This window comes from Wyeomyia smithii, chromosome 3 (assembly GCF_029784165.1).
Source record: "Wyeomyia smithii strain HCP4-BCI-WySm-NY-G18 chromosome 3, ASM2978416v1, whole genome shotgun sequence".
NCBI lineage: Eukaryota > Metazoa > Arthropoda > Insecta > Diptera > Culicidae > Wyeomyia > Wyeomyia smithii.
Window position 1 is genome coordinate 195,360,938 of NC_073696.1, and position 27,342 is coordinate 195,388,279.

General features: G+C 38.3%; 1 protein-coding gene and 1 long non-coding RNA gene across 3 annotated transcripts in view; both read right to left on the reverse strand.

Moving 5' to 3' along the window:
* Positions 1-2,940: 2,940 nt before the first annotated feature.
* Positions 2,941-3,798, reverse strand: LOC129731314 (uncharacterized). The gene is made up of 2 exons (XR_008728997.1): positions 3,252-3,798; positions 2,941-3,190 (listed from the first exon to the last, which is right to left on the reverse strand). It is a non-coding gene; the product is annotated as an uncharacterized LOC129731314 (long non-coding RNA).
* Positions 3,799-3,904: 106 nt separating this feature from the next.
* LOC129731313 (glucose dehydrogenase [FAD, quinone]) overlaps positions 3,905-27,342 on the reverse strand; it is a 108,231-nt gene continuing 84,793 nt past the window's right edge. For both annotated transcript variants that reach the window (XM_055691192.1, XM_055691191.1), the window contains 2 exons: positions 4,763-6,057; positions 3,905-4,697 (listed from right to left, as the gene is read on the reverse strand). In XM_055691192.1, the coding sequence (XP_055547167.1) occupies positions 4,446-4,697; positions 4,763-6,057 (1,547 nt within the window). In that variant the 3' untranslated portion in view covers positions 3,905-4,445. The remainder of the gene's footprint in view (positions 4,698-4,762; positions 6,058-27,342) is intronic.

The following is a 27,342-nucleotide window of genomic DNA, read 5'->3' on the forward strand; positions in this document are numbered from 1 at the left end:
GAGCAAGAAGTGTTACTTGCCGCCAGCAAGCGACGGATGAGAAAAACTGCACCAGAGCTCAAAATATTGGCTGCGATTGTGACGCGTTAAAGCGGAGGGGTGAAGCCGCTGGAAAGAGACTTATTGCCGTGAGAAACACCATCATTTAGAACGTGTTCTTGTCAAGACAAAGGGTTGCTACTGAAGGAGCTTTCACAAGAAGATCGACGGAATCAGGAACCTATACGTGTCAGCCCCTGTCATGTGTAAAAACAGGGAAGGAAACCTTATTAGTGGTGAATCGGAGGTGGTTATGCGTTATGAACAACATTTCGATGTGCTGTTTAACAGAGGCGTTTAAAGGAGCTGGCTGGGTATTGATAATGATGGACAAGCTATTGATCTGTGAACTAGAAGAAAAGAGCAGAGAAACTGCAAGGCAGGTGGAAAGATGGAGTTCTCGTCGAGTTCTTCAAGTCGGTAGCGGACAGTAATTCCGCCATGATGCCCCTCTATCCCTTATGGAATTGGTCCATTCTCGCTGCTATCGGAATATCGAGGATGTCCTTCTGGTACCTCGTATGCCAATTTTGTTACATTGGTCGAAGCATTCTTTGTCCTCTTCGATGGCTCGGACTGGTTAGAAGGTCTTATATGTCGATTCTACAAACAAGGTATCGAGGCATAACTCTTCTTAATACCGGGCTTAATATTCTTTTCCACTTCTTGTTCCACAGAAAAAGGCTGTTGCAGGAAACTTGTTGGCTAATATTAATATGGTTTTGAGGGGGCCACTCCACTACGGATATGATAGCATGTTGGTGCTGCAATGGTGATTGATTGGGAATCATTTGAAGTAGTCGAGGAGTTTTTTCACCCTGGGTACGTTAGTGACGTGCGACAAAGAGGTTAGTCGTAAAATTAAGCGCCTGTAAACAGTGCCTTCTACGGATGCCATCTATGACCATGAAGCATGAACCTTGAAAGAGGTTGATCGGCAAGCCCTTGGCGTTTTAAGCGCAGGATCTTCCGTTCAATCCTTGGTAGCGATCTGGAAAATGGAGTTTGGTGCAGACGCATGACGATGTTTTGTATCAGCCATACAAAGCTTCTAGCAAAGCAGGTATCCCGCTCAATTACGCGAGAATCAAGTCAATTTCGTTGCTCCCCACCTGCGCAACAAAGATGACTTGCGCGTTGGATCTCCTTCTTTCTAACGTCTCAATCTGTAATTGAATGCAGCGGATAAGAAAGCGGATTTGTAGCGTTGTGCCCAGGAAGATGCGTTAGTGCCATACGCACAGATTATTTTTGGGCAGCTTCTATGTGGTCTATCGAAATTGTGTTGAATTTAAGCTTGGAACGTACCAGGGTACAGTAATTGATTTCATGCACACGGGATCTCGGAAACTATCGATAATTCTAAAAATGAATCCAATCCAGGCTTTTGAGATGACATCACCTTAGTGTATCCGATAAGCTGGCTAACCAGAATTACGCTAAGATCTCTAACTCATCACACGCGCTGACGAGCTTGTCAAAGAAGCTTTATGAAAAGCTAATTGGTTGTAGATTTGTGTTGAAGAAGAATGATTAAATTTATCTACGCACAGGTTTCGGTTTGCTCCAATCACTCTTGTAGATCCAGGCAGTCAACAAAGCAGGCTATGGTCATGGATGTTTGCACATCGTTCGCAAAGAAGAGTTGTTTACCTCGCGGTAATATAGCAGCAACGTAATCGAGTTAGAGCAAAAGTGGGCCCAGATTGCTTCCTTGCGGCACTCAAGAAGAAGTAGTGAATGTCACATTCTGAGCGACAACCCAATACTAACACATACAACTATGCCAGTTAAAAATCCATGTTGGTTACAAAAAAGTAATTTATAAACGATCCAAACTAATGCTGGGACTGTCCGGATTAAAATATCCGGATATCCGACCTCGGATATCCGTCAAATATCCAAAATCCGGATCAACCCGATATCCGGATATTATCCGACAGGATATCCGGATTTTTGGATAGTCGGATATCCGGATATTCGGATATTGTATCCGAACATAGTTTAATGAGAATTATGTAAATAATTACTTACGAGGGGATGGGGGATTGTGGAAAAAGCCATTTTTCGCGTTACATTTCGTTTGAACGGGTTTTAGGCAGCAGAAAAAAAAATCCGGATTTCCGGATAGTATATCCGGATATCCGACTATTCGATTATCCGTATCTGGATACTCGGACATCCAAATAGTATTCGTTTACACATCCGTGATCCGAGCTTCGGATAACCGGATCCCGAATAAATCCGGTTAAAAGTCCCAGCACTAATCCAAACTACTTTTAACTACTAGCTCAAAACAAGCGTTTATTACAGAGAGAGATTAAACAGCTTGACAAGAGGCACCAACAGACCGGTCGAGCCAATTTTCAATATTAATGGTGGGCTTCCTATCGGTTGAATCGAACAAAAGACCAGAACTTTCTTGGATCGTAAAGTTCTTTGAGTTCGCTTTGTACGAGCAATATTTTAATTTGTGCGAACTGCGCGCTTTTTGCTTCGGTTCGATTAGTACACTTTGTGAAAATTTAACTGCTTTGTAGTGAAGATTCTCAACATAAACATAATACTTTGTGTAAGAAAGCTTAGACAAAATATATAAAGCAACTGCAACTAAAGGATGCAAACATGAGAAAAATATAATAAACGGAAACATTCGTAAGACATTGCATTCTGAAGTACTTTGTGATAAAGTCGTATGTCTAAACGTAAACAAAACGAGTGAGAGTTATATCCCTTCACAATCACAAGCACAAATCATATGACTCGTTTTGTTTACGTTCGTCTGAACGTAACGACATTATCACGAAATACATAGGATTCATCCAGAACTATGTTTTTGGTATAACTCAAGGTGTTTCGGAGATGATGAGTAGATTTCGGACAATATAAAAGGCTTCAAAATGCTTTTGAAACAAACTCTTCCTTTATTAACTTAAATCCATACGTTCACTTCCACTTGATCCCTGCACCGTTTATGCACGGTTTCCACGGTTCGAAATACGGTTGGAGATGCGATTTGGCATACCGGCTGGCATTTCAGGGGTAGCTGGCATTTCGGGAGTGGCTGGCATTTCCGCGCCTCCTGGCATCTCCGGGGCAGCAGGCATTTCTGGCAAAGCTGGCATGCCCTCGGGCATTTGAGCATTGACGGCTGCGGGAGAAAGGTAGTAATGTGATGATGGCTATACGACACCGATCGAAATTTGACTTACCAACGACGGCCAAGAGGACGGTGAAAACGATAAGCTTGTACATTTTGATTGGTTTTGGCGGCTGTTTGCTGCTTGTTGTATTACTTGCTTCAAGTGACTGATGTTTCTGTGAAAATATCGCGGGCTTTTTATACAAAGTTCTGTGCAGTGGAAATAAGGGACAATTCAAGAGCTGATATCAAATCCTTCATTATGGGTAGGTAATTTTCCCATTGTCTCAGTCAACTGCTGATAACGATTTTTTTTTTATGAATTTCAATGAAGTTTATATCAAACCATGGTAAGTAAGTGCTACGAATAATTGATTTGAAATTGAATTTGTGCAGTGCAAGGTTGAAAAGAATGCTGTTTTCAAAGTACAATGCACAAATCGTTCTTTGTAAAACTTATACGCGTTAGCGTTTCGTATAATCTGAATGACCCAAATTTTTGCAATTGTTCTAGCTCATAACTATAATTATATGACACATTACAAATTATGTGATGTATTGACAATTACACTACATAAAATGCTTTTTCAAGAAAGTTTCTCTATAGTCAATGGTTTTTCTGTATGAATTTGAGAATATTAAATCGTTTAAAAGTTGATAAAAGTTAAAGCGACTTGTTCAGTTGTTCGAAGGGAGTTTGTGATAATGAAATAATTATAGGTATTTAAAAATATTTAAGTATAATTTACATACCAACTTACGCTTATCGAATCGATACACTCATTTAATTAATCAGATGCTCAATATTACTCTAAATAAGGTTTGATGTGTTCGTTTATACTAATAAACAATTGAAAGAAAGGCATTCTGAATAACACCTTCTCACTGGAGACAATATTCTGTTGCCTTTTTAATTTAGAAACGCTCGTTTAAGGAGAAATGTTTTCATTATAAATTGGAAAAAATAACTTAAGGTAAACAGGTGATATGAATTTGGGTAGCTTGTCATTTGATGTGGATAAATTTGTTCTAAATTTAAAAACGAATATGCTATGACCTTTAGCGTAGCCAAAAGGTTGAACATCGAAAAAAATTATTTGAAAATTATATTGTGTCGAAACATTGGCCGACGTTGGAAAATTCACACATGTCAGTGAAGACATGGAAGCTCCATATAATCAGTATAATCGCTATTGACACGACGTTAGCTTTGCACTCTAAATGCTTGTAAGGGATTCACAATAAACGGCTCCTAGCTCGGGCTCTAGCGTGCTCCCCATGCCCGGCGAACTAAGTGTGCACCTTTCTCGGCAATCATGATGACGGGAGCGTTGGTGTTTCCTGACGTCACTTTAGGCATCACCGAGGCATCCACAACTCGGAGATTCCTTACGCCATGCACCCGCAGCTCATGATCAACGACCGCCATTGGGTCCCGCAGCGGGCCCATTTTGCACGAGCCCGCTTGATGATTCTCAGCTCCAGTGTTTTGCCTCACGGCGCACTCCCAGTATTCCTGAAGTAAAAATGAAAGAAGAAAAATGTTTTAAAACGTTAATTGCTAATAAATTCTAACATTACCTGAGATCCAAATTCATGCATTTCACAGGCTCTGACCGGCGATTTGTCGAGCTGCATTCCATACGCCTGCATGGCATCAGTTTCGGACAACCGAATGGCAAACTTTATCCCTTCCACCAATGTCTTCACATCGTGATCTTCCTGCAAATAATTAACCACGATTTTGGGGTGATCTAGCGGATCATTTGAGTTAAGCTCGATGTAGCCGCGACTTTTCGGATGTAACACTGCGGGAAACACTTGAATTGAACGAGAATCGTTGCTGATTAGCTCACCAACTTGACCGCTCTTAGCGCAATCGGCCAAAAATCCGCCAAAATAGAACTGAAGGTCGGGATCATTTGGTCGCTCGGAGTACTTAGTGCTGATTTTAGCCGTGACTGCCGATACTCCAGTGCCTGACATAAGGCCATCGCGGAATAGTAAGTATTCCATTGCTGTTGCCCAATTCAGTGGTGATGTGTTGGTGTCGTTGATGAAAAAGTTAATAAAGTAGGCAACATGATTGTGTAGGTTCCGACCAACGCCAGGCAGATCGTGGATTGGGCGTACGCCTACTTTTTCCAGATGAGCTTTCGGGCCGATGCCACTGAGTAAAAGAATTTGTGGCGAGTTCACCGCTCCTCCGGATATAATCACTTCCTTTTTCACCAAAATTTTTCTCATATGGCCATCTTCATCAATAATTTCAACTCCATGTGCGGTTTTGGAAGTTGGATGCACCAAAACTTTGGTCACCGTAGTATTCAACAAGATATGTAGATTTTGACGATCCACAGCTGGACGAAGGAAAGCTCGCGATGCACTGTGTCGAATACCGTTTTTACTTGTGGTTTGTGCAATCATAAATCCAGTAGTATTTGCCCCGTTCAAATCCTGGACGGTGTAACCTAATTCTTCACCTGCTTTTAGTACTGCAAACGAAAATGGTGGATTGTAAGGGAACCTCGAAACAGGAAGCATTCCTCCGGTCGTATGATATTTGCCATCGACGTCGCTCATTTGCTGATTGTCTTCGGACTTGAGGAAGTACGGCAGAACGTCCTTCCACTTCCAACCGGGGTTGCCCATTGCGTCCCAGTCATCGTAATCCACCTGATTACCCCGAATGTACATCATACCGTTCATGACCGACGTTCCACCAAGCACTTTTCCGCGAGGCCAATAGCAACGCTGTTCGGGCGATCCCAAACAAGCGTACTGTTCCGGTTCCGTGTTGTATTTCCAGTCAATTTCACTTCCTATGTAGTTGAGAAACATCGAAGGAATTTGGGCTCCTGTCGGTTCGTCAGGACCTAGATTGAGAGCGAAAATAGAACGGAGGAAAAATAAGCAATGAATTTCAGTGAAGGGTTAGGGAACTCAATTATGGTGTTAATTATTACATGCTGAGTTACCGGCGGGGAGAAATTGGATTTGCTCCATTTATCTAGTTAAGTAATTGGGGTGAATAAATTATTGAGAAAGCCTGTTCCGATTGCTTTGGAAAGCATTTTCTAAGGATATAAATAACTGTGTGTGTATGTTTTTCAGCTGTAAATTTTTCTTTTGAAGAAATGATGGCATATCATTTATAAACGAAACTTTGTGACTCAGCATAAAGTGTTGTGCAAAAGTATAAAACATCATACTGGCGACTCAGATTAATTCGAAATCTGCTTTCAATTTCGCTCCGGAATACAAATATTCTGCTAAGCCCGTCAAACTTTTCTAGCAATGAAATAACGAGACACCCTTTGATGACAATCAGTTAAAATCAAATTAAAAATTATCCCGTAAATTATTGCAGATTATTGTATATCGAGCAAGTTAGTCAAAGTTGCTTAAAAAATGCGCATGTATTCGCTTTTGTTTCATGTTCGCTTCGCATGTTGGTTGATAGAATTTCGTACCTTATTGGTATTATTCATTCCGTTTCTAATGTGTTAAGTAATTACCATAATTTTAAACTGATCTAAATAAAAAAATAAGCGGAAATAGGCAGGTTTTTAGATGAAAATTTGCGTAGAAGTCGAAGAAATATAATCATAAAAGAGTTAAGGTTTTCTTAATACCTAAAATTGTGATTTGACTCACAAAACAACATAAAACATGAAAAAAACATGGTACCGTGGAATGGGGTGAAATTGATCAGTGGGGTGAAATTGATCACCTGAAAATTCGTGATAAAAAATACTAATCAAAAGATATTGGAATGTTAACGTGTCTTTAAACACAATTTTTGCATGATTCACATACCTGTCAAATTTCGAAAAACTCTTCAAACTCAGTCAAAACTCAATCAAATTTGATCAAACTAGTTTCCGAATAGCAAAAAAACATTGAATTTACTTAAAGTAATCTTAGTTGAGGGTTAACTACGTTAAATTTGGAGAAGTGAGTAAAGTTTGATAAAAGCTCAAAAAATGTAATTTTTTAACAATGATCATTCCATACCATTAAAGAAATACTGATGAATTCGCAGGAAACCACAAAGATTTTAATTTTAGAGCTAGTTTTTGAGATTTTGCAACAACCCGAGTTGAAATCGGTCTAACGAGGATCAAATAAGAGCAAATTTAGCAACAAGCAGCTCGTGAACCAAAATAAACAAATTTCAACCTGAAATATCGTTATTTTCGTTTCTAAACTAGCTGTTAATGTTATTTTTCAGCACAGAAATCATCATTTATCTTTAGCATATCGAAAAAAATAGCACATTGTCAAAAGAATGTGTGGATTTCAATGTTGATCAATTTCACCCCAATTTATCTCATAGTACCTTATAGAATTATCGAATTTATTTCATGAAGTAGACGATACAAATTTCACCAATAGCTATAAAGGTTTACTGGAGCACATACCAGTACTTGTTTTAAAATTATACTATTTCGGGAAAAATGTACATGAAGTTAGTTAATTGGAAATTGTTATGAAAATTGATCAATTTCACCCCATTCCATGGCGATTTCCGGTTTTTCGAAAATAACCTAAAATGGAATATGGGCAATATCTCCAATTCATTTAGGATGTCCCAAATAAACGATGTTGAAAAAGTCAAGGTGCTCAGCCCTAAATTGAAAGATAATGTTATTTATAGCATTTTTGTAGGACATTTCGACTTTCTAAAAAATTGTTTTCAGGTTGCCCAAACGTAATTTATGAAAAAATGACTTTTTCAAGCTACAAACCCACTTTTTCGCACTTTTTTCAATTCTGTTCGATTCCTACATTTTTTCGTACTTTTTTTTTAATTGTTTTTGAATATTTTGCCTTGCCACAATTGTTTTTGAATATTTTGCCTGGTTTGGTTCAGCATTGTATTCATTAAACATCACAAAAAAGTGAATTTTCCTTTTAATTTTCAGATAAAACCCTTCAAAACCCAAATAAAAAAAATTTTGAAAGAACTGAAATTTTCATTGTAAAGCGGGATTTACCACGAAAATTTACATGTAAAAAGATTTTTGATATCTTATCGGGGAGCTGAGATATTGGCATTTTTCTATGTGATGGAAAACTATGTATTTCAACAAATATGTTAAATAACTGTTTTATTTTGAGAGATAAAAAATAACAATGTTCAGAAAACAAATGCATTTTTGGATGGCTGGTAACTTAGTAGAAGGTTTCAAAATTTGGAAAAATCTGCGAAAATTATGATTTTCCGTGCTTTCTAATAGAAAACTCAATGTTGCACGTAATATGTAAGAGATAGAAACATGATGTATTCGGTAAAGTTTCTTGTTTGAAGGTAACCTGAAACTTTGTCGAAGACACCTTGCGTCTATCTTATTTTGATTAAAAAGTAAATTTTTTATCTCACTTATTGGTGGATTGATCACCCTTATTTATACATTAAAAGATTCATTTTTGAATATCCTGAAACTTCTCCGAACATACCTCATGGCTATAATCAACATTTTAATCACTATTTAGAAAATTATACGCACAAACGGCAAAATAAAACACTGGAGGAGGCAATGGTGATACTGAGCTTTAGTGGCATTTTTGACAAAATGCAGTTTTCCATCACATGTATAAATGCCGATATCTCAGCCCCCCGATAAGATATCAAGGATATTTTTTCATGTAAATTTTCGTCTTGAATCTCGCTTTGCAGTAAAAATTTCGATTCTTGATCAAAAAAATGGTTTATATGTGTTTTGAAGGGTTTTATCTGAAAATTATAAGGAAAATTCACTTTTTCTTGATGTTCAGTGGGCTTTGTGAGTCAAATAATTGAATGCGATGCTGAACCAAACCATGCAAAACATTCAAAAACAACCCCACAAAAACAAAAAAAATATATGGAAAAATTTAGGAATCGAACAGATTTGAAAAAAGTGCAAAAGAGTGGTTTTGTAGTTTGAAAAAGTCATTTTTTCATAAATCACGTTTGGGCAACCTGAAAACGACCTTTTAGAAAGTCGAAATGTTCTACAAAAATGCTATAAATAACATTATCTTTCAATTTAGGACTGAGCACCTTGTTATTGATTTTTTTTGGGACAGCCTATTCATCATTCATTCGGTATCCAATTTTGTGTATTTCGGCTTAAGTAAGTAAGGTAAGTAAGGTTACGATGGAAGTATATGATGTGAAATATGACGTTTGATGGGTTTATCGGCTTAATCAGTCCGTGTATACTAGCAAAAACGATTTGTTTTTTTCTTATTCCGACAGTTTCGGTGACTTCATTTCACCTTTTTCAAGGAGTCTGAAAATATACATTGTGTGTTGTTTTCCTCTTTCGTTACTGGTTTATGTTTTATGTCTGTGTTAGCTTACTTACAGAAAGGATAATCGTTCTATTGTTAAGTGTGTTGGTGTCCAACATCGGTTGTCTGGTGTGTATTACAAATGGCGTCCCACTTTGGCTATATGTAAAAGGTATTGTTCGCTTAAAACAGATTTGTAACTTTCCTCTATAAACTGTACTTACTGCATGTGTACCTATTTTTGTGTGCTACACTGTCTAAGCTTCTAAAGCTTTTTTTAGCACTTACTTTTTTCAAGCACTTTTATGGCAATTTCACTTTAATCGGGTAATAAATATTCTAAGCTGTTGGTTTTGCGTCTTCCTCTGTAGTCTACTTATTCTTGACGGCTTGCTTAGGGTGTGTTTGAGAGATTGTACAGCTTTGAGTTGTGGTGGTAGTGGATTGGTTGTCATGGTTGTCTGTTTTGTTTTGGTTGATGTTCTTTATCGAGTGTATAATACCAGCGTATATGGTGTTCAGTCCCTCAGTGTCTGTGCGTTTGTTCATGCTATTTTCTTTGTTGGCAATATGGCAAATTTCTAAAAACGGGAGTGCTTGTGGTTTGTTGTGTCTGTCTATAATTTTTGTTTGTTGAAAATCAAACCGGTGATTCTGTGTGATACTGTGATGCATTAGTGCTGTTTTTTCCTTAAGTGCACTAATTTGGGTATCTGTTTCGTTGTAACCTTGTTGCAGTAGTTTGTCCCAGGTGTTATAGTGCGTCCGGTGTCCACTAATTCTAGTTTTAGGCATGTTTGTTGTCATTCCCACGTAGCAGGCGCTGCAGTCTTTGCACGGTATGTTGTATATGACGTTGCTCTGGTGTTCATGTGGAATGGGGTCTTTAACATTTGTGAACAACTGTTTAACTGTTTTTATGTTGCGGTGTGCAAGTCGTATGTGTTTGTAATCGTTTTTTAGGTGCTTGTCGATTCGGTTCGACAGGTGTGGTATGTATGGTATCGAGCGGTAAGTATATTCCAGGTTTTCACTAGGTGTTTCTTGAGGTGCCGTGATGTTTTCCTGCATTCGGCTTATTAATCTGTTTATTAGTGCTTTCGGGTAGTTGTTTAGTCTCAATTGTTTGTGAATGATGCGAGCCTTATCATCGTTCTGTAGATTAGTGGATAGCTTGTCAACTCTTCTGATGAAATTTTTAGCCATGTTAATTTTGTGATGGAGCGGGTGGACCGAAAAGTAGTCTAAAAATCTGCCACTGGCGATTGGTTTCATATACCATTCTGTTTTAATGCTTTGATTTTCTTGTCTTATCAGTGTCATGTCTAGAAACGGTAGTCGTCTATTGTTTTCCATTTCGTAGGTGAATTGAATATGTTCGTTGTAACTGTTGAAGTCTCTAATACATGGTTTAGTTGATTCGCGGGCAGTGCTAGTAGTAGATCATCTACATATTTTTTCAGGAATGGGGGCTTGACGAACATATTCAATTCACCTACGAAATGGAAAACAATAGACGACTACCGTTTCTAGACATGACACTGATAAGACAAGAAAATCAAAGCAATAAAACAGAATGGTATATGAAACCAATCGCCAATGGCAGATTTTTAGACTACTTTTCGGTCCACCCGCTCCATCACAAAATTAACATGGCTAAAAATTTCATCAGAAGAGTTGACAAGCTATCCACTAATCTACAGAACGATGATAAGGCTCGCATCATTCACAAACAATTGAGACTAAACAACTACCCGAAAGCACTAATAAACAGATTAATAAGCCGAATGCAGGAAAACATCACGGCACCGCAAGAAACACCTAGTGAAAACCTGGAATATACTTACCGTTCAATACCATACATACCACACCTGTCGAACCGAATCGACAAGCACCTAAAAAACGATTACAAACACATACGACTTGCACACCGCAACATAAAAACAGTTAAACAGTTGTTCACAAATGTTAAAGACCCCATTCCACATGAACACCAGAGCAACGTCAACATACCGTGCAAAGACTGCAGCGCCTGCTACGTGGGAATGACAACAAACATGCTTAAAACTAGAATTAGTGGACACCGGACGCACTATAACACCTGGGACAAACTACTGCAACAAGGTTACAACGAAACAGATACCCAAATTAGTGCACTTAAGGAAAAAACAGCACTAATGCATCACAGTATCACACAGAATCACCGGTTTGATTTTCAACAAACAAAAATTATAGACAGACACAACAAACCACAAGCACTCCCGTTTTTAGAAATTTGCCATATTGCCAACACAGAAAATAGCATAAACAAACGCACAGACACTGAGGGACTGAACACCATATACGCTGGTATTATACACTCGATAAAGAACATCAACCAAAACAAAACAGACAACCATGACAACCAATCCACTACCACCACAACTCAAAGCTGTACAATCTCTCAAACACACCCTTAGCAAGCCGTCAAGAATTAGTAGACTACAGAGGAAGACGCAAAACCAACAGCTTAGAATATTTATTACCCGATTAAAGTGAAATTGCCATAAAAGTGCTTGAAAAAAGTAAGTGCTAGAAAAAGCTTTAGAAGCTTAGACAGTGTAGCACACAAAAATAGGTACACATGCAGTAAGTACAGTTTATAGAGGAAAGTTACAAATCTGTTTTAAGCGAACAATACCTTTTACATATAGCCAAAGTGGGACGCCATTTGTAATACACACCAGACAACCGATGTTGGACACCAACACACTTAACAATAGAACGATTATCCTTTCTGTAAGTAAGCTAACACAGACATAAAACATAAACCAGTAACGAAAGAGGAAAACAACACACAATGTATATTTTCAGACTCCTTGAAAAAGGTGAAATAAAGTCACCGAAACTGTCGGAATAAGAAAAAAACAAATCGTTTTTGCTAGTATACACGGACTGATTAAGCCGATAAACCCATCAAACTAACCGTTTTAATCGTCATATAAACAAACTAAAATATGACGTGTAATTGCTGAAGTGAGTTGTGATAAAGAGACAGTGAATTATAAAAAATGGTGCTTAAATTTGAATCATTTGAGCCCGGGGTAACGCCGGGAATATTCAACTAGTTTTAAAAAAAAGGCCATGAAACAAATTGCACAAGAGGTATTAAAAATTCTTTTATTCTGTTACAGATTTAATCTCTTCAGAATCTTTTTCATTAACATCGTCAACATGTTCTTCTTCCATATGTTCTCCTCCGCAAAATCTTACTAAATTTGATGCAAATGCAACGCTCTGTAGTTTTTGGTATCCTTTATAGAACAGTTTCCAGAGTCTTAAGGTGAAAAGATAAAAAAAAGGAAAGCCTTGGTGCTACATTCCGTATCGGAGCTCGACCTTTTGTTGATTATGCACAGACTTCGCAGCCAACTGTTACTGTACAGGACAACTACGGGGCTAGCGCTATGATCCTACTGACACTAACAGTCTCCCCCGAGCTGGGAGTTGAACATACGGCGACTGGCTTGTAAGGCCAGCATAGTACCTCGAGACCAGTTGGAGGTGAAATGGTATAGGAGTCTAAAAAAGCCAACTTCAAATTTTCAAAGGCACGAGACTCAGAGAAAAGGTACATCACCTGTGAAAACAAATCCTCATGTTAGCTTCACTCCAGCAAACATGAAGATAACGTAAGTTGAATTCAATACTGGCACAACTTAAAATTTTGCAGTTTTGAGTTTGAGGTTACAACTCATGTAACTTGCTGATTTCAATCACTTGGGATTCGAATTTTTCACGAAAGTTGTAACCGGTTGGTTCCAAAACATTACATACACCGCATAGCTCTTCTGCCCCAATGTACCTTTCTCCCCAGTATCGGTAGCAGCAAATAAGCTTTGCCCATGGGCAGCCAAAGAACACTCAGAGAGAAACGTCAGAAATACATCCATTCACTCTTATCTGGACTGGTAATAATTTGTGAACGGACTATGAAACATCGTCGATGTACATATTTGGTAGTTCGCAGATGCTGTTACGAGAAAAAGGTTTCCAAGGAAAAGGAAGCAAAAGAAACGTCAGAACTCGGTCAAAGTCGAAGTTTCTAGTCTCCAAGCCAGAGTTACGGAGTTATAAGGCTCGACTTGGGCAAGAGTTCGATCTCTAGATCTTGAACCACCACAAGGAGTAGAAGTGCGCATGTGTGTTTAGTAGAACCGAAAAATCTAAACATATAAAAATGCAGTCCTGTCTGTCTGTCCGTCTATCTGTCTGTCTGATTCATATAGAGTTGGAAACTAATGCACGCGAAAATTTGTGTGTAGGGGTTTTTGGGACCGGGAAAGGTTCCTATGATAGTTTAAAGGACAATTACGGGGCTAGCGCTATGATCCAGAAGAGGGAGGAGTTCTATACGAATGGAACACAAGTTCCTGCACATCTTGTGAACTAATCAAGTAAATCAAACTGAAATTGGCAGGTGAATATGTCCATAAAGTTTCGATACCTTTACCTTTTCTGGAAGGGAGGGGTCCCATACACATGAAACACAAATTTCTGCACATCTCGAGAAATAATCAAGTGACTGGAACCAAATTTTATATGTTAAGGTTTCTGGGAGCAAGAGAAATTTTCATGGTGGTTCGACGCCCCTCCCTTTTCTGAAAGAGAGGGTTGTCATACTAATGAAACTCGAGTTTCTTAACAACTCAAGAACTAATCCAGTAAATGGAACCAAATTTGGCATGTGGAGGGTTGTGGGAGCCAAAAATATTTTAATGTTGGTTCGACACGCCTCCAACTTCTGGATGGGATGGCTCTTATACAAATCAAACAAAAATTTCTATTGTGTTTTTACACTCCTCCGTACTCTGGAAAGGGAGAGGTATTTCAACCAGTTTTTCCGAAAAACACCCTAAAATGATCAAGATGATGCACAGGAATCAAAAACCGACTCCTTTCCGGTGTTAAATTGTAAGATGGCTGCCTCCGGTTTCTGGAAAACAGTCAAAAATAGCCAATTTCCACTCAATATGATTATATCTCTAATAAGTATGATGCACAGGAGTTAAAAATCGACCACAGACACCATTTTTAATTCAAAGATAGCGACCTCCGGTTTCTGGAAAACAGCTGAAAATAACCAAACACCATCTAATAATAATATTTCCGGAACCAGAATGACACCCAGAGAACAGAAATTTATTTCACATGCCATATTTAAACCCAAGATGACGACTTTCGGTTTCTGGAAAATAGCCTAAAATCACCAAATACCACTTAATATGAGTATCTCCGAAACCAGAATGATGCAAGGTGCCAAAAATCGACCTCAGACATGATTTTGGTTTGTATGATGGCAACTTCAGGAAAACAGACAAAAATGGCTGAATACTATTCAGTACGGATATTTGGGTAATCGAGATGGCGCATAGAAGCCAAGCACTGACCCTGGACACCATTTTGAATCCAAAGATGATCACTTTCAGTTTCTGGAAGACAGCCAAAATAACTGAATTCCACCCAATATGGGTATTTCCAGAATCGAGGTGATGAACAGAAGCCAAAAAGTGAGGATGTTGTCATTCCGATAAAACCAATCACTTCTAAGGTCATATCCTTTGGCCGATTCGCCCTGCACTCGAGGACTTAATTGAACACAAAAATGGGCGGGAGGAAGTTTGCCGGGTCACCTAGTCAGTTATATAAACAAAGCACATGCGAGTGATAGATATAGAAGGAGTTTAGAAGTTGAAGTAAGAAAGTAAAAAAAGTAAGAAGGAGTAGTTAAGAGTTATTTCCAAAATAAGTTTGTTGTAAATAGTAAAGTGAAGTAATAATAATAGGGAAATCAGACTTGGCTTTTCTCTGCACCAGGTGTACCCGTCAACTCGCAAAGGCAGCAAACTACTCGATTCGCGCGAAGAGAATTTTTTCGCACGCCGTGAACACGCATTAGTTCGGAGGTGCGCGTGTGTTATTTGTCGAGTACACGGCGGGTGCACCGTGTAGATGAATGAAACCAAATGAGGAAACTTATTACCTACGCTTTGTCTACTTTATATTGGAAAAAAAGTTCAGTCACACGTGTGCCATAATGACTAGAAAACAGAAGTATTACAGAGATTTTACGCCGCAAAAATGCCCCCGGACCATTATTTCATCTTTACGGACAGTCTCAGTTCTATTCAGGCTTTTCGTCGATGAAAACGATGAAGCACTCTCCGTACACGTACAGGAACCAGACTTGGTGTTCTCCTCCGGGCGACCGAAGAGCAAGGTGTATTTTTCACTACGCGGGAATCAAAGGACTCCGCGCGCGCTATTCATTTACACTACACCTGACAAGCAGCTGCTCACTTCTATTCATTCTGCACGGGAAAAACGAATCGGTTACACTTCAGTAAATGAGAAAGCCGAAGTTTTACACCTAAAAACCGAAGTTTTGCTCCGCAAAGCCGAACGATGGCACGCGGCGTCCGTCATATCATTGCCATGGCTAGTGTGATCGATTTTCAAAGCCAAGGTAATTTTTTCCAGCGTTCAGCATTTTTTCTACCTGACAAGACGAGCCGATAGTGCAAAATGACTCCGGCGATTTTCTGACCAAAGCGCACCGGGCATGTTGAGCGCAAATACAACTGATGTATGACAATGTATATATGACAAATGAGTACTGAACTCTAATTAGCCACTCAAGTTTTGCTGTTTTTTTTACAGCCTTTTGCAAACGACCGCAGCTTTTCTTTGTCAGTTCTTACAATCCGTGACTTGTCAGCCATCTCTTTCGGGTAGTTTTCTAGTTTTTCTTGGTTAAATATTGGAAGAAACTGATCCAAGAAAATTTGGTCTTGTGATCGCCATGAGATGGCTGACAAACAATGGGTTTGTATGGCAAAATCTCACCCCCACTAGCACAATCTTACTGCAGCTTACGAAAGTCATAAATCAGCATCATTCATGTCTTGTTCCTTTGATCCAGAATACCACAAACTGGAACATAGGTTTGTATTCCTCGGACCCTGAGGGTATCCAAAAATAACGATTTGGCGCCATGGAGTTCAGCACTACCAAAACCGCGTGCTCATTGTAATGATGGTTCTATCCACAAACGCAATGATTTCTACCCGTGAGCCCAATTCGCAGTTGATGTGCGTCTAACCCGTGAGGGAAGCCCTAAGCCAAAGTGTCCACCTTCTTATTGCCCGGAATTTAACAATGAAAAGGGATCCACACTAAGGTAATCTGAAAAGATTTTTCGGATAAAACATTCTGATGTTTCCGTACGGAAAGTGCTTTGCAATTTTCATCGACGAAGAGACTGAATAGAACTGAGACTGTCCGTTAAGATGAAATAATGGTCCGTGGGCATTTTTTTTGCGGCGTAAAATCTCTGTAATAATTTTGTTTTCTAGTCATTATCGAACAAAAATTAAGTACTCAATATGTGTGATTGAACCATTTTTTCCAATATAAGAGAAACAAAGCGTAGATTATTAGTTTTCTTGTTTGGTTTCATTCATCTACACGGTGCACCCGCCGTGTACTCGAGAAATAATACGCGCGCACCACCAAACTAATGCGTGTTCACGCCGTGCGAAGAAAATTCTCTTTGCGCGAATCGAGTAGTCTGCTCCTCGTGCAAGTCGACGGGTACACCTGGTGCAGAGAAATACCAAGTCTGACAGGAACATCAGAATGTTTTATCTGAAAAATCTTATTAGATTACCTTTGTGTGGATCCCTTTCCATTGTTCCATTCCGGTTATTAAGAAGGTGGACACATTGACTTAGGTGGGCGCAACAAATGGTGATATTTATGATAGACCTACAATTGCCTACAATAAGCTTTTGCAATTTTCTCGTCAGAGTACGCCTTCGAACTGGCAGACCTCGTCCTTTCACTACGGGTTAGACGCACATCTACTGCGAATCAGGCTCACAGATAGTAATCAATGCGTTTGTGGATTGAACCATCATGACAATATGTACGTTTTGGTGGTGCTGAACTCCGAGGCACCAGATCGTTACTTTTGGATACCCATGTTCCAGTGTGTGGTATCCTGTACCAAGCAAACAAGGCATGAATGATACTGATTTTTGACTTCCGTAAATCGGAGTAAGATTGTGCCAGTGGGATGAAATTGTGCCATACAAACCCATTGTTTGTTAGCCATCTCATGGCGATCACAAGACCACACTTTTTTGAATAAGTTACCTCCAATATTCAACCAAGAAAGACTAATCTTCTGACCAGGAAGGGATGGCTGAAAAATCACGGGTTAGAAGTCACAACCTCACAATCTGATCCCGCCTGACGGTACTTGAAAAGCAACGGAGTGCTCATCAAACAACAAGTCAAACCGCGCGGTAATTAAAAGAGAACATGCTAGTTTTAGTTTTAGGTTTAGTTCTAATTCGTTTAGCCTTTTTAAGACATCCTAGAAATAGGATTTATCTGGTGTTTGTAGAAATTAGTAGAAAGATATTTAAAAAAAATTTTTCAATAAGTAGCTATTAGGAATAATCACTATTGTTCTAGTGGATGAGCATCTAACAACGTGGACCATAAGTGCTTATTCCTTCGTTACTCTCACTATATTTTTATTCATACCACCAAGTTGTCACACTGACCTGAGAATCCAAGAAAAGGACATCTTGAACAAAATAAAAGATGTGAAGTACTGGCGAAGAAAACTAGAGTGGCTAATTAAAGTTCAGTACCAGTTTTTCATATATACATTTATCGTCATACATCAATTGTATTTGCGACCAACATGTTACGTCCAATGCGCTTTGGTCAGAAAATCTCTGGAGTCATTTTGTTACTGTCGGCTAGTCAGGCAGTAAAAATGCTTAGAATATTCATTTGAATGCTGGGAAAAATGATCTTGGCTTTAAAAATCAATCGCCATGGTAATTATATGACGGACGCCGCGTGCCATCCTTCGGCTTTGCGGAGCAAAACTTCAATTTTAGGTGTAAAACTTCAGCTTTCTCTTTCGCTGAAGTGTAAACGATTCGTTTTTCCCGTGAAGAATGCATAGGAGTGAGCTGTTGCATGTCAGGTGCAGCGTGAATGAATCGCGCGCGCGGAGTCCTTTGATTCCCGCGTAGTGCAAGTGAAAAATACACTTTGCTGTTCGGTCGCCCGGAGGAGAAAACCAAGTCTGGGTAAAATCAAGATTTTGGTAAAATTAGGCAATAGAAAGGAGAAATACTTAGGCATAGTTTCGGAAGACGGAGAGATTAATACCATCGGAAAAGGTAAATTTAACTGTTAATTAAAAATTGGTGTTAAAGAGGAGGCGGTCTTACAATGACATCATGGGGGTGTACTAAGCTAAATTATATACTAACGCGCATATTAGGTCCACTGTGGGCCTTTTTATAGCTTCCAACAAACATCCTGAGGGGTTGGTCTAGCCAGGGCAGGTTGGACGAACAAGCCGACACGGCACAGCGAGGAAAATCACCATTGTGAAACGCCCGGACTTTTAGGTGGCCTGGTGGGGCAAATTCGCCATTTTGTCTCACTGGTAGCCGGACCACAGCTACACAACCGGCGGGTTATCACACCAGATCCGGCGCCAACGAGTTTTTGGAAGCGGTTTACAACAAGGGAAAAGGTGTTGGCTCTGTCAAGTGGCCAGCACGTCTACGTTGTCGGTCGTTGAAGGTAGAATCGACATCGACAGAAGCAAAGCGCAAGTACCACCTCTCCCTCCTAGTTTTTGTGTGATTGTCACATGTTAGCCCAGATTAGGTAAAAATAAACTTTGTGTTAGGGCATCTTCAGCGGTGGTCCAAATCGTTGTTTTGTTCTATTTTTTTGGAACTAACTCAAATTCACTGCTGCACCGGTGGTGTAACTTTTGTTTTATACCAGATCTAAATTGAAAAAATTTGAAACTGGTATACGTTTTGGTCTATTTTTGTCACTTTTTGGAACAAGAAATAGATCGTTCTAAAACCCTTTGTACGCTGCCAATAGGTGGGTAAAATGTCATATTTCAATTGAATACCTCATTTTTGGCTATTTCCATATAAGCGTTTCGCGAGTGTTGAGGAATAAACAAAACAAAGATTTTTTATGACAACTCACAATTCATTTTTGTGGCTTTTCTGAAGCAGAATATGAACAGGTTTGTCGTTTTTGGCATCAAGGAAACCGACCAGCAAAAGGGGGAATTCTGAAAGACCATAACCGTCGCCTTAATTGTATTAAGACCAGAGGAGAACTTAAGAGGCCAGAAAAATGTTCCTAGAAGACACTGAACTGAAAACGTTCAAAATGCTGGGGTGACATTGCACATTTCGTTTTGAGCAACTCGAACAAAACTAAATAATCTAAATGTTTTGTTTTTCGTATTTTTCGACTTTGCGGGTTAGATGAGCCGCAGGACAAATGACAATGACTGCTCCTTTTAAGCTTGAAGCATAACTGGCAGTATGTGGCCTACTCGAAAATAGCGAAAATCGTTCGAATCGAGCTGCGCAATGCCACCCAATATCCTCAAAACCCAAACCAAGTTTGAAGAACTGCAAGATTTTAAAAGATTGATGAGACGAAAACGGAAGATAAACATCTACGCGAACAAATATTTTCCGCTATCCTCCGAAGCCCTACTTGTAGCAGAAATATTAGATCATACCAATCCATTCTGAGAAATGTCATTGACGCTCGGGTCAAACCTTCAAATCCATAAAGTCTAAAGTTTGTTAAATATTGAGTGTTTTTTATTATAACAAGTCTCATTAACTGATAGCATGGGGTATTGAATTGTTGACAGTGTGACAGATGTCAGCGGTTTAAAACAACAAGATATACAACACCGGTGCGGAGAACGAAAAGTTGGTCTATATTAGCTGGTTCTATTCAGGTTTCGCTGGTGTAAATCTAGTATAAAGTTGTTTCAAAAATAGACCACCGTTGAAGATGCCCTTAGGATAGGAATTTATGGATTTTCATATATACCAAAAGTTACCTACTATCCATTGTGTGTGCTTGGCTACAATCTTGAAAAAATTATACCACTCATCATATAATTATCGCCGTGTTGGTCTATAGAAAAGTTTGCTCAGACCCAAGCAGCAAAATTTGTTCCGATTATGAACTTTGTGCATCACAGCAACAAATTCTTATGCGAAACTAAGTTGCAGCTACAGCTAATTTTCTTATACAATGACCAAAAAAGCGCAGGAGGCGGAGCCAATTGCAACATTTTCGTTGTTTCGACACAAGTTTCAAGAATGAAACAGCAATGTGTATGAACTTATGCGTGAAATTTGATAACAGCATGGTAAATGCTGCACGGTCAAATTCGAGCAATGGAGATGTATCGTAGCAGCAACTAGGGCGCAATAGCAACTACATGGCGTCATTGTAAGATTGTCAAATGGCAAATGGTCAGAATGGCAAACGATTGTTTATATAGCGATTTATCTTTGATTATTTCCACAAATTTGATGAGGATTCAACTGCACTTATTAATTTCTATTCAATTTTCTCGTTTTTACTATTTACATTATTTGCTGTAGAAACGCTTGCAAGTTTATGACTCATTTTTTAATTTTGCTTCCCTTATCATGCTTATGCTCATGCTCAGTTTTTAATCTTGCTTCTTAATTTCATCAGCATCTCAGCGTGATGATGAAATTCAAAGCAATTTATTTCATTTCGTTTCAGAGACCCACATTTTTGGACGACTTCTAATCCAAGTATCCGAAAGTTACAACGCAGTAAATAACCTCATCTCAAGAACAAATATAAGGCGAACGATCGGAAAAAAGTTGCTGTGACATAGCTTGAGAACACGACAGTAACTTTTAGAAGTATTGTTGTGTGTTTGTTTTGTGTATCTCGCAAGCATCACGTTGGCAACTTATATGCTCCACCCACTAGATCTATTCAGTGAAGGCTAGGTTTTCAAATGCCGTTTACACGTTTCAACAACAAATCCAACCTCGCGAATTACGTTGTTGGAGTTGAGATTTTTGAAGCAGCGATGCAACTTTAGTTGTTGCTTGTATCTTTACAGTTTCATCGTAGTAACAAAAAATGTTTCTCAAAACCTCGGAATTTCATTAGGGCAACAAATGATTACAATTTATTTGTTTATTATGTTTCAATTGTTGCTTGGGGTCGACCGAGAAACTGCGGAACTAACGGGCCAGATTTGGATGGAAGTTTCGTCGAAGCTTAACTTAGACCTGGTCACCGTCAGCAACAAAATCACCTACAGCAGAAACGGTGCGAAGACAATCCCCAAGCAATAATTGAAACATAATAAAAAATTAAATTGTGATTATTTGTTACACTAATGAAATTCCGAGGTATTAAGAAACACTTTTTGTTACTGCGATGAAATTGTGAAGATACAAGCAACAACTAAAGTTGCATCGCTGCTCCAAAAAACTTTACACTAACAACGTAATTCTCGAGGTTGGTTTTGTTGTTGAAACGTGTAAACGGCATTTGAAAACCTAACCTTTACTGAATAGATCTAGTGGGTGGAGCAAATTAGTTGCCAAAGTGACACAAAACAAACACACAACAATACTTCTAAAAGTTGATGTTATTTGCTGCGTTGTAACTTTTTGATACTTGAATTAGAAGTCGTCCATAGATGTGGGTCTCTAAAACGAAAGGAAATAAAATGCTTTGAATTTCATTATCACGCTGAGGTGCGGATGAATCATGTGTTTGGTTGCTTGCAAGCACGGTTTCGGCAATTCGGCCTGTGAAAGTTTACTTTTGTAAATTATAAAGAGGTTAGATGATTGATTGTGCAAATAAATGGTTATTTTCGTGGGTTTACAGTGAGTATTCTCTTCTTGGTTGATTTACTTGGTTCATTATTAGCAATAGAAAGAAAAAAAACAGCAAACATGGATTACTTACTACTTTTGATTGATGAAAATTGTTATTCAATCGTTGACCTTAGCTTTCGATCGTAGGTTTCACTACGTGCTACTTTTAGCGATTTTAGTGCCCGACCACACTGATTTTTCAATGTGGATGCCCAGAATAAAATTTCTTCTCTCGGCGCTCATTTCGCATAACTATTTCGAAACAAAACGAATCAGCATAGTTTTTGTACCGTCGAAAGATACAGGTTACAATTTACAACTATTTTTTTCAACATACATTTAAATATCTCTTGTGATACTTTCTCATAGTATATGATTTAAAACCATGAAAAATTTATTTTCCCAGAACTGATTTCTGATTTTTTTTTGCTTTTTAAATCTTTTAATCTTTTGAGTTGTTCTTCATAAAAACAAATAGTATGCCAACTAGTTGAAATGACTTAGTAATACTGGCGCACAACGATAACGGCTCGGTCTATATGCTATAACTGAGTATGACGACGCTATTCATCGTTGACCTCTTGCGAAGAAAAGCATAAGCAGAGCTTGCGGAAAATGCGAATGATTTGAGATAATGCTCGAGAAAACTTTTTTTACTTCTTCTTCTGCCTTCATGGTAGCACCCAAAGGCGGACGTAGTCGGTTGATATGGAAATCCGATGAAGGAACAGACATCTTAATCGCGCGCGCTGCGAACCCAACAAAAGCTTCGCTTGGCTGTGATTGCGATCTTGAAAGACGCCACGCCACGCATTCACGTCTGGGCTGGTGGTGGCGGCGGCTTGCTTGTAGGCTTGGCACGGATGGGCGGTTGTGAGAGCTGTCGGTCAAATGTTTGTGCAAGAACGTATGATGGGAAGGAAATGCAGCCAGTCTGCTGCTTCGTGAGATGTGCCTCAATGGAATAACTTACTCGATGCGATGGATTGATCTTATGGTTTGCTGATGTGCGTGTGTGTGATGTACTTATCTGTAACGAGATTTTTATCTCCTGGGAAGGGGAAGTAAGCCTAGATGAATGTTTGTTTTGCAAAATTGCAGCTTGTTGCGTTGTTGTTTTAATTGCTTAGTTGGATAATAATTGTGCTCTTTTATCATTGGTTTTTCTCTTTTGTTGAAGTTTTGTTTGGTTGATTAAGCATTTACCATACAAGTATGTTTTTTTTTTCAAAACTAACATGATATTTTATAAATTTATTTAAAGTGTGTCAATAATGTGCTTTGTAAATTGTAATTCGGCATTACTTTATTATTTTACAACCATCGCGGATAACAAAATATTTACCTACAGATTTTTCTATATTATTGTAGTTTAAATATTTTACCGTCGAATATCAATAATGAGGCTGGCAAATCGCATAATGCAACTTGCAAATAGTCAGCTGTAAGCGGCAAAGACGATTCCATAACCTACCTACCCGTCTTGAGTGAGTGTGCACACTCAATAAAGGGGGCTCTCTAAAGTGTATTCGCGAGCGAACTGCACGAATTTGTGAGCGCCGGGTTTTGTTCTACTTAAAAGCTCAATTGTTTTGCAGGTTCAAAACATTTCAATGGCTTTTGCAAAATTCGAAAGCAATTATAGCATTATGCAAACGCGCTTCTCCGGTACCGCTCTTTTTGCTATGCTAGCAGAGGTTGCACCGGTTGAATTTAAACCATACGCCAAAGATCCGATAGCCGCCTGCAACACCGCGGATGGTGCCAAAGCAATCGGCTGAGATAATATGGTCGTCGTAGTGAGTAGCTAACAGTACAATCTCCCCCTCGAAAGAACTTCACCGCCGACGATGGCCTCTCTGGATGGCCATGCAATGAATGGATGAATCCGAAAGAAGCCTTTGATCGCGCAGAACTGACGCCGTGATCAATGATCGGTGAAGTGGTTTGTGCAATTGTAGGCCCACCGTCAACAACCGCCCGTTGTCCGCAATTTAGCAAGCATTGCAAATACCGTGCCTAATCAATGTGTTAGGAGATAATGGACTTGAGATTGCTTTACTATTATCTATGGCTTGATTTTTCACGAATTTTCGATCAATTAGTTTGCAGTGGTTGGCTTTGAGAAGATCGGTTGCTGTTGTTTTAGTACGGCTCGAGGGCTACAACTAAAGCATTCTGTAGTGAGCTAGAAGTGAAAAATGCAGTCATGGTTCCTGATACGATTCTGATAAGGTAGTGGAATAGAGTACCTTGCTACTCAATAACATTGTATTACATTCGACTGAAAATAACTTCTGTTATTTGGAACACAAGTTTTCTTACAGCTGGTAAATAATAATCTATGTTTGGGATGGAAGTAACATGTCGTAATTACAAAGAAAAACATTGTTCTCTTTTGCCAGGGTGTTCCATGTTATACAAAATGATACTAGTATCTGTAACGATGTTGCCAATTATTCATGCAAATCAATTTTAGAATGAGCCGGAAGGAAACCCTAATCATAGCAAGAATTGCTGCTAGAAACTGAGAAGTCTTCTGCCATAGATCCAAGCAGTGGATACATTTCCTTCTGGGAACAACATTTCACATTCATTATGCAAATCAGTACTAAATAATATTACACGCAAGGGTGTTGAATAGTAGTAGTTAATAAATAATATTCAAAAATATGTTTTCAACGTATTAGTTATAAACATTTAACTCTTCCAAAATTCCACACTCAAATAACGAGTGCCGCTTGGTACAGTCAAGAAGAAATAGTTATTCCGACAATTTACCAATGTGCTATTAAAGCATCCGTTTGTTTCACTCTTGCGAACAAGAATGTTAAAAAATATCTTCCGAAATTATTCATCCGAGAATATAAATGTCTCGCATTGCTTTGGCTTGACTTGTCATTTCGCCTTTCAATTTGGCGTAGAGCAAAAACGCAGTCAAGTTGTAAAAAGGGCAATGAAATTTTTGGGATTGTTCGCAAACAGGCGAACTGGGAAAGGGGGGTTAAAATAATCACCATAGAATTTATGATGTAAAGTTTTGATCAGAAGATACTGATTTTACATTACTATATAATGTTTACGCCAAATACAACTTTCACGAGTTTTTCATACTTACCAAGGTGTTATACATTTTTGAAAAATTTCTCTAAATTAATCAAAATACCATTAAATTTGATCGAATATGTTTTGAACTGCCAAAAATCCATTAAATTCATTGAAGTAAATTGAATTTAGGAATGGTGTCAAATTTTGAAATTTTAGTAATGTTTGATAAAAGTATAAAAAAAGTAATTTGTGCAACAAACCGAATAAAAATGGTCGAACGATGATCGAATGAGAGCAAAATGACTCGAGCCAAAATTAATAGATTTTAATTAGAAATATTGTTTGTCCCGTTTCCAAATATGCTGTGATTGATATTTTTTACTTAGTTCAAAAACTATTATCTGCCATTATTTGAAAACTATTATACATATGTGCATATGCAATAATAGCACATTTCTAGCTCGTGAAGTGGTTGAACCTACCAGTTGTAGTTTATGACTGGTATAGAAAACAAGAGCGCTGTGTGTAAGAGTAACGATTGGTGATGGCGTGTACGAAAGGATGATGAAAGCCGTTCCTGTTGTGACTACGGAGTGCAGCGTGCAAAAACATTGAAAAGCCGTGCTAAAACATTGAGCAGTTCCACAAAAAAATGCCCAGTTATAATATTTTTTTAAATTGACATTTTTGATTTGGCTGAAACTTTGCATAGACGTTTCTATAAGAAAAAGCTGCCATTTTGTGCTATTTGTTTAATTTTTTGGAACACGACTCATTTCTGAGAGGCTATTGAAAAATGTTATTTTGGGAAGATATTGATGATTACATATATTTTCAGGGCTAAAACCGTTTGCTTGATCGGTATGACGTCTTCGGCAAAGTTTTAGATAATATTTTTGTCTTTCCGAAAAAAATATACACTTTAAAGTTTTTTTTTGCGAAAAAAAGTTAAAATAAAAATTAAAAATTAATTATCTAAAAAACCCCATCAAAAATGGTCGATTAAATTGGCAAGTTTTTTTTGTGGAATCACTCCATTAAAAAGCTGCTTCGGTTACTAGAACTCAATCCATTATGTGAAATAAAATTATCATTAAACAAAAAAAACAGAGACGAATGACCGCGGTTCAAATCCCCAAAAAAAAAAAAAATCAAGCAAAATAACTGCGAATGTGTAATAACAGAAAAAAGGGAGAAAACGCCAAAACTTTTAATTGGAAAATTCAATTTTAAGAAATTAATTGAAAGAAAAAAAATATGACAACACTACTGCACAAAGAAATTTTTTGTACTCCTCAATAGCCAAAAAAATCCTCAATATCATTGCTTGAATTGTTCTTTAGGTTAAACGTTCACAGACATATTTCACAAATATGATTGTTTGATGATTATTGAAAATTTAAACCTGTTTTCGTAAAAGTGTTATATCTTGCAATCGACTCATATTACCACAGGGTGTTTCATACGTGACATTTTCCGAAGAATGCGATAAAATTATCAAAATCAAAACCAAATTTGCAAAAATTTTCCGAAAAAATGGAAATTTATTTTTAAATGGCAGATTAAATCTTTATGGGAACATTTTTGGTCGAAACCAATATCTTGGACGAAGATTGTGACCTGCATAGTTTTTAAACTCAATATTTTTTTCAAACCAGTTTCAAATCATAAGATTAAATACACTTTTGATATTTACTATGTAGACAAAGCAAAGCCTTGGTGCTACATTCCGTATCGGAACTCGACCTACTGTTTTAATATACACAGACTTCGGAGCCAACTTTTAAGTGTACGGGACAATTGCGGGGCTAGCGCTACGATCCTGTTGACACTATCAGTCTCTCCCGAGCCAGGACTAGAACATACGACGACTGGCTTGTTAGGCCAGCATCGTACCTCGAGACCAACTGGGAATTCATTTACTAGACACATCACACACAATTGTGCGTGACCCTAAAACATGCTTATTGTTTGTTGCTTTTTTCCTTGTAGAAGGGTCTGGACATTTCTAACGTGGTTCAACTAGGTTGCAAAATCGAA